At 46.1% G+C, this 8139-nt stretch overlaps 1 protein-coding gene across 1 annotated transcript; it reads left to right on the top strand.

Moving 5' to 3' along the window:
• The first annotated feature begins 3845 nt into the window (after positions 1-3845).
• On the top strand, positions 3846-7890 carry LSM8 (LSM8 homolog, U6 small nuclear RNA associated). The gene is made up of 4 exons (XM_009910461.2): positions 3846-3998; positions 4798-4838; positions 6788-6915; positions 7640-7890. Exons 1-4 carry the CDS (start codon positions 3968-3970, stop codon positions 7728-7730), a joined length of 291 nt encoding a protein of 96 aa, XP_009908763.1. The 5' UTR covers positions 3846-3967; the 3' UTR covers positions 7731-7890.
• The last annotated feature ends 249 nt before the right edge of the window (positions 7891-8139 follow it).

The raw sequence follows: 8139 nt of genomic DNA, 5'->3' as shown, positions 1-8139 counted from the left end.
AGCTGGACACTGAGTTACAGTTTGCACCTCTTGCCAATTTGTCCCTGGAATCTCGGTGCCATGGTTTAGTTGATTAGATAGTGCTGGATGATAGGTTGGACTCAATGATCTCAAAGGTCTCTTCCAACCTGGTTAATTCTATTCTATTCTGTTCTAAAAGGGAGCTGGACTAGTACAGACAGGGATGATTTAAACCAAGTGAAAACAAAAAGATGACAAAATATGTTTACAATTCAAAGGCAGACACACAGAAGTCAGGAAATGCAGAATTGAGATGTCTTAAGCAACATCAGGTTGGCCTCATTTGTATCTGCATCTTTTCCTAGATCATCTGCATTGTCTTTTTACCTAATAGGATCCCACCAGTTAAGGAGAACAAAGGCCAAGAACCTCATCTGTGCTGAGTTATTCAGTGTTCTTTAAAACTGGGAGTAGACAACTTTGAATGCTGTCTTAAACACCTGACTGTCCCTTCCAGTTATAAAAAAATGCATCCTCACTATTTCAGTGTATGAAGATCTATGAAATTGAAAGATCAAAGTCCTGGAATTCAAGATGACAATGATGATGATGATGATGATGATTTTAAAAATCTGAAAGTTAATTTTCCCCCATTTTTTTTTTCCAAACTGACATGAGAGCTTTCTCCTCTGCAGTGCTTCAGCAAAGCTAATCTGACCATACCCAGATCTAGTATTATTTTACACCATTTTATGAAGCCCATCACAATCACTGTATTCACTAACAGGCTGGAAAACTTCACAGAGATGGCATTTTCTCAGTGTCATCCAACAACTGATAAGAAGGGGAATTCTATATTCTAAGTTTCAAGCTATTTTCCTGTTTACTAAAGGTCATGAACTTAAAATATTTATTTATTTATCTATTTTTAACCTAGACTTTGTGTAACATTTCATTTCACAATATGCTGGACTAGAAATGGCCCACTGTTTATTTTTACGCTTTGAAAGAGTATTTCCTGCACAGTGTTACACCTGAAGAGGCTGGCATTCAGTGTAATAAATAGCCAACACTGCCAAAAAGGAAGAAAGAAGAAAATTTATTCTCATGTGACTCGGTAAAGATTATTTGAGTGGTGGTGCTGAAACAACAGTGACCTCGTGCTTTGAGAAGCTTGTTAGAATGTTGAAAGAGGTCACAGGTATCACCAGCAGGCAGATCTAATGTTAAATACCATTAGAGGGATGGATTTGTGACCTTACTGCAACACAGAGCATGCCTGTATGTACAGCATAGTGCAGTATCTTTCTCAATGTCTGCTGCATACCAACAATTATGCTAGCTCCCACAGGCAAAGACAGTCAAGACACCAGAATTCATTTTGTAGCTCAGCTTGGTTCTATCACTGAATGTCTGAATTTAATTTCACCATGACATTTGGATGTCATCTATCTGGACTTCTGTAAAGCCTTTGACACAGCCCCCCACAACCTCCTTCTCTCTAAACTGAAGAGATATGGCTTTGATGAGTAGATTGTTCAGTGGATAAGGAATTGGTTGGATGGTTGCATTGAAAAGGTAGTGATTGATGGCTCAATGTCCAGATGGAGAACAGTGACTAGTGGTCTCTCAGTGGCCTGTACTGGGACCAGTGATGTTCAGTATCTTCATCAATAGTACAAACAGGGAGATTAAGTGCACCCTCAGCAGGTTTGCTGATACCAAGCTGAATGGTGTGGTTGACATAACTGAGGGATGGGATGCCATCCAGAGGGACCTCGACAGGCTGCAGAAGTGGGCTCAGGTGTACCTCATGAGGTTCAACAAAGCCAAGTGGAAGGTCCTGCACCTGGGTCAGGATGATCTTTGGTACCAGTAGAGGCTGGGAGATGATGAGATCAAGAGCAACCCTGCAGAAAAGGACTTGTGTGTACTGGTGGAGGACAAGCTGCACACAAGCCAGCAATGTGCACTTGCAGCTCCAAAGGCCAATTGCATCCTGGCTGCATCAAAAGTGTGGTCAGCACACTGAGATGCAATTCTGCCACTCTGCTCTGGTGACACCTCACCTGGAGTACTGTGTCCTGCTCTGGATTCCTCAACACAGGAGGGACATGGACCTGCTGGAGCAGGTCCAGAGTGGGGGGCGTCATGAAGGTGATCAGAAGGCTATATCACCACTCCTACAAAACTAGACAGCTGGCATTGTTCAGCCTGGAGACAGCTCCAGCATCTCAGTATCTGAAGGGGACCTACTAGAAAGCTGGGGAGGAACACTTTACAAGGGCAGGTAGCAACAGGACAAGGGGCAATAGTTTTAAACTAGAGGGTAGCTTTAAATTGGACTTGACAAATTCTTTACAAGGAGGGTAATGAAATACTGCAATGGCTTGTCTGGAGAGGTGGTGAAGGCCCATTCCTGGACACAGTCAAGGTCAAACTAGATGGTTCCCTGAGCAATCTAAGTAGTTTGGCATGTCCTAGCTTACTGCAGGGGGGTTAGACAAGATGATGTTTGACAGTGCCTTCCAACACAATGCATTCTACAATTCTCTGATTTCTTGTGTGTCAATCCTGCTTCCTACATTCCTGAATACCATCTACCTGTGACACCATTTAATTCAGTAGATTTTGTACATTCCTTTCTCACAGGACTCTAAGGAAACTGAGGAAACTGTGTGTGGGATTTAGACTGACCAGAAAGTATGGAAGACAACGATCATCAGGATCACTTCAGGAACATAATGGGCCACCTTGATGTAAAGGGAAGAATGCTGAGGCACAAACAGTCATAAAAATGAAAAAGCATTAACCCTTCAGTACATCCTTATTTGCCATTCCCACATTTACAGATTATGTCAAAAGGAGGTTCCTGTAAGCATAGAATTCAAACTTCTCTGTTAGGAACCACCATGTAGCTGACACTGCACATCTTTTTAGTTGTTTTGCTGGGGTTGCAGAGCTTGAACTTTGCATTTCTCTACAGCACAACTCTACCTGAAGGCCACAGCCCCGGGCCGAAGCAGGTGGCTTGGTGTCACGCTCATTACAGTATGGGATCCGAGCACAACAAAACCGACAACCTTCCCCCAGCCTCGTCTGCCCCTCGTCTTGCTACCTACCATTTCGCAGAGAGAACACCTCTGCCTGGGACTTCAGTAATCAGCGCTGCAGGGCTGGCCCCAAGCACCCATCCCACAGCGCTGCTGCGCGGCTCTCGAGGCAAGGCGGCGGGGCAGCAGCCAGGCCGCCCTGCCTCCAGGCCGCCCTGCCTCCAGGCCGCCCTGCCTCCAGGCCGCCCTGCCTCCAGGCCGCCCTGCCTCCAGGCCGCCCTGCCTCCAGGCCGCCCTGCCTCCAGGCCGCCCTGCCTCCAGGCCGCCCTGCCTCCAGGCCGCCCTGCCTCCAGGCCGCCCTGCCTCCAGGCCGCCCTGCCTCCAGGCCGCCCTGCCTCCAGGCCGCCCTGCCTCCAGGCCGCCCGCCCTCACACCGCAGCCCGCCAGAAGCCAAAGTGAGGTGATGGGGCCCGCGTGGTAGCAAGAGAAACTGCACCCACACAGCGAGGCCCTGAAAGGCGAGCGTTAGGCTAAGAAAGGAAACAGCCCTCCCACACCCCGCCAAACACTCCCACCCCAGCCGAACGACCCCACAGGAGAGCAGAGCGATCACACCGCGCCTGCAGCCCCAGCCCCAGCCGCTCCTGCGGACGGCGCCATGTGCCGCGCGGGGTCAGTGTGACTCCCCCCGCGCTGGGCGATGGCCACTTGGTACAGCCCACTCGCTTCTCCCGGCCGCCTCCTGGCCCCTCTGCGCGTGCGCAGCCGCGCAGGCCCTGGGAGCGCGGTGCCGCGGCGGCGCCGTGCGTCTGGCTGACGTCACTGGCCTGCGCCGGGATTGGCGCCGCCAGTCTTGCCGCCGCGGTCATTGCCTTCCCCGTGCCTGTCCCTTTCCCTGTCTCGTGGGAGTGGATACCGGCGCTGGTGGGAGGTGAAGCGTAGGGGCCGTCGCCATGACGTCGGCTTTGGAGAATTACATCAACCGTATCCTTCCGGCAGGCGGGAATGTCCTGGGGCAGCGGGAGTGGGCGGCGGGAACGGGCCTTCGCTCTCCTTCGCGCCCGCGGGCATGAGGGCAGGCCGGGTGCGGGTGAGAATAGGGTCCTCTGTAGCTTCCAGTGCTGCTGACTTGATCCTGGCTTGATCTGTGATGAGGAACGAGATCCACAGCGTGCTTGATGGCCCCCTAAAGGACTCTTGATGTGTTTGAAGATCAGCTTTACGTTGTGTGCTCAAAAACTGAGAGTGTTCCTGGAACCCTTTTCTTGCATTTTAAAAAAAAGTTATTATTCCTAATAGCTTGAGGGCGTTTTCAGTTCACAAACAGCAAGGTACTAATTGAAAATCATTCGGGATGGTGGATGTGTGATCGAATTGGGATAGTCAGGCCTTAAGAATGAGAGGATGTAGTATGCCAGACTCGGGATCCCTGCTGCTGAGCTGTTTTAAAGGACTTGGCCTGAAGTGTTTCTAGAAATTTTATGTTATTTCAGTTTTGATGTAGAGCAGGAAAAAGAAGTGGCTTCAGGTCTTGAGTCTGCTTTTAATGGTGTTTATGTTTGCATCACTCTCCGTGGTTGGGTAAAGTGAAACTGTAAAACAGATTGTCATAAAAGATAAGATGTTGTCAAACTGTCAACTGTGCAGCTTAAAAAAAAACAACAACAAGGAATGCTAATAGACTTTTCTGGCTCTTCATGGCTCTTAAAACTTCAGAATGTTTGAGAAAATGTTAATGATTCTATTTGGGATCTCTTCAAACATTTCCTTAATGAACCGTCAGGTACTGTTGCAGTCATTACTTCTGATGGAAGAATGATTGTGGTGAGGAGATTTGTACCTTTTCAGATTTTTCCTTCATAAAGACTTTCCATCAGAGCAATAAATGATGCCATGTGAGGATACAGCCAGTTACATGTTCACAACTTTACAAACTTTTTTTAAAACTTTACCAACACTATTTTGTAGTGGAAGATTTAAACCACTTCCTGGTTCTTGCCTGTCAGCTTCATCCTTTGATAGACCTGTGCATAACAATCCTCTGACTTCTTGTCAAATTCCTCTGTAGAAGCACTGTTGAGTAATTTGGTTTCCATGTGCTCTTTGTTGAATAATCTCTTCAACTTTCATGCTAAAACCATTTCATAGTATCACAGAATCAGTCAGGGTTGGAAGGGACCACAAGGATCATCTAGTTCCAACCCCCCTGCCATGGGCAGGGACACCCCACACTAGATCAGGCTGGCCAGAGCCTTATCCAGCCTGGTCTTAAACACCTCCATGGACGGCACCCCAACCACCTCCCTGGACAACCCATTCCAGGGCTTCACCACTCTCATGGTGAAGAACTTCCTCCTCATATCCAGCCTGAATCTCCCCACCTCCAGCTTCATTCCATTCCCCCTAGTCCTATCACTACCTGAGATCCTGAGAAGTCCCTCCCCAGCCTTCTTGTAGGCCCCCTTCAGATACTGGAAGGCCACAATTAGGTCACCTCTGAGCCTTCTCTTCTCCAGACTGAACAGCCCCAACTCCTTCAGTCTGTCCTCACAGGAGAGGTGCTCCAGCCCTCTGACCATCCTGGTGGCCCTTCTCTGGACACCTTCCAGCACCTCCATATCCCTCTTGTAATAGGGGCTCCAGAACTGGATGCAGTACTCCAGGTGGGGTCTCACCAGAGCTGAGTAGAGGGGAATAATATGGGAGGGAGTTTGATATGGCTGTAGAAAAACATTCTCTAGTAATTGCTGAAGAATTATTGTGAGATTCAGTTTAAGCTTAAGCAGCTGATTGGTAAACTATTACATGTTAGACTGTATAATGTTGTAGTTCTTCTGTGTTTATTTTTTTTTTCTTGTTTTATCCTCCAGTCTTTTCTGCTTTGAGTTTAACTTAATAGTAAAATTCTTGCATGAGGATTATTTCTTCCTGCATGTACTTACATGGCCTTGTGCATCCTCTGGAAAGATAAAACAGTACTTTTAGTGGGAAAATATTAGTTGCCCCAGATCTTGCAGTCAGTCTGACAAACTTTATGTTGTGGTACAAGATATCTCCTGCCAAGAATATTTGAATGGAATTTTGGTATAAATAGACTCATGGATGTCTTCTTGTTCTGGTGCTGGTTGCCTGGGAGAAGAGGCCAACCCCCACCTGGCTACAACCTCTCTTCAGGTAGTTGTAGAGAGCAAGAAGGTCTTCCCTGAGACTCCTCCAGGCTAAGCAACCCCAGCTCCCTCAGTCTCTCCTCACAGGGCTTGTGTTCCAAAGCCCCTCACCAACTTTGTTGCCCTTCTCTGGACACATTCCAGCAACTCAACATCTTTCCTAAACTGAGGGGCCCAGAACTGGACATAATACTCAGGGCGTGGCCTAACCAGTGCAGTGTACAGGGGCAGAATGACCTCCCTGCTCCTGCTGGCCACACTGTTCCTGATACAGGCCAAGATGCCATTGGCCTTCTGGAAACTTCCATACAAGGGAGACTAAAATAGTGCAGAAATAGTAAAATTAGTTGTCTAGAGAGCCATCACTGACTAAAAAGAAACTTTAGACTTCTTTTAATGCTGAAGATTAATATTTAGTATGAATGCTCAGTAGTAAGCAGATACTTTTCTTAAATTGACTCTTGTTTTTAAAGTTTAATTCTCCACTTGTTTAAGTGGAGACCAAAATGGAGCATCTGTTTCTAGTACCTGTCTTGCTACCATGTGAGAGGAAAGATGGTAAATTTTGAAAGTAATTGGAGAGCTTTATTTTTGTGTATTTTTCAGGGAACACTCAAAGGTTTTGATCAGACCATTAACTTGATTTTGGATGAAAGCCACGAACGAGTGTTCAGTTCTTCACAAGGAGTTGAACAAGTAGTGCTGGGATTATACATTGTAAGAGGTGATAATGTGTAAGTATAGCATATTTTTGTTTAACAATTCAGTGTGTGTGTGTGTATGTATGTATATATCTATAATGCATCTTGATAGCTCTAGACATCTTGTATCTTTGTCTCTGTGGGTAGCACTGATACTACTGTCCAAGCTGAGGCGTATGAAATACAAATTATGTCTTTCTCTTACAGAGGTGATTGCACTCTCCTGTTAAGATACTGTTAGTCTAAATTTACTGAGGTGTAAATTGACCAGCTCATGTTCTGATAGAAATCTAGGAAAGATCAGTATAAAGTTCATCATTTTCTTTTCTTGAGTCTAGGCATTGTGTAGATAATCTTTATTCCAGTCTGTGAAAGGCAGGATCTGTCAATGGGTTAAAACATAGAAGAATGAACAAACAGTGGGGCAGAATTTGTATGCAGAATTGCAGCAGTCAAGGTTGGCTTTTAGCAGGATTTAAGTGAAGTGTTCACAGAGAAAATTTTATAATCTGTGAAATGCACAAAGGTTCTGGCTTGACAGTGTAACAACTGATGTAGCAACAGTTCAAAAAAAAAGGCTAGCAAAGCCATCAAACTTCCTTTAGACACAGAGCTATCAAAATGGGAAGTTCAAAGGATAGAGCTCTACAGTTTAAAGAAACAGAGGGGGTCTGTGTTCACCAGCACATGAAATTTCGTGGCTTTCCAGATTTGCATCAGGACCTTTCAACAAATGATAAGGTGTTTTGTGTTGCAGTGCCGTCATTGGTGAGATTGACGAGGAGACAGATTCAGCTCTTGATCTGGGGAACATTCGAGCAGAGCCTTTAAATTCAGTTGTGCACTGAAGAGGTGGAAATGCACAGGGACTTTGTAAATCTTTGGTTGTACAGCCCTATTTAACAGCGTGGAGGATTTTTACAAACTGTGTTTCATTTGTTTGGTCACCAGTTTTTTATTCTGAATATGTTGTAGCTTTGCATGTAAATTAAAGTTTCTACATTTTACTAAAGAGGCTTCCGTTGAATTTCCTTTGGGGTTTCAGGCTGCATAATTCCACTGTAGAATACACACTGGGAAGGGCAGTGTCAGCCTGTGTGTCTATACAACGTGCTTTTGAAATGAGATCCGATTGGAGCACAAACCCTGGAAGGAGAGGCTGAGGGAGCTAGGGTTGCTCAGCCTGGAGAAGAGGCAGAGGGGAGACCTTATTGCTGTCTACAACTACCTGAAGGGAGGTTGTAGCCAGGTGGGGGT

Source organism: Dryobates pubescens, chromosome Z (assembly GCF_014839835.1).
Source record: "Dryobates pubescens isolate bDryPub1 chromosome Z, bDryPub1.pri, whole genome shotgun sequence".
Classification (NCBI taxonomy): domain Eukaryota; kingdom Metazoa; phylum Chordata; class Aves; order Piciformes; family Picidae; genus Dryobates; species Dryobates pubescens.
The sequence above is the reverse complement of the archived record's forward strand: the minus strand, read 5'-3'. Positions and strand labels throughout refer to the sequence as shown.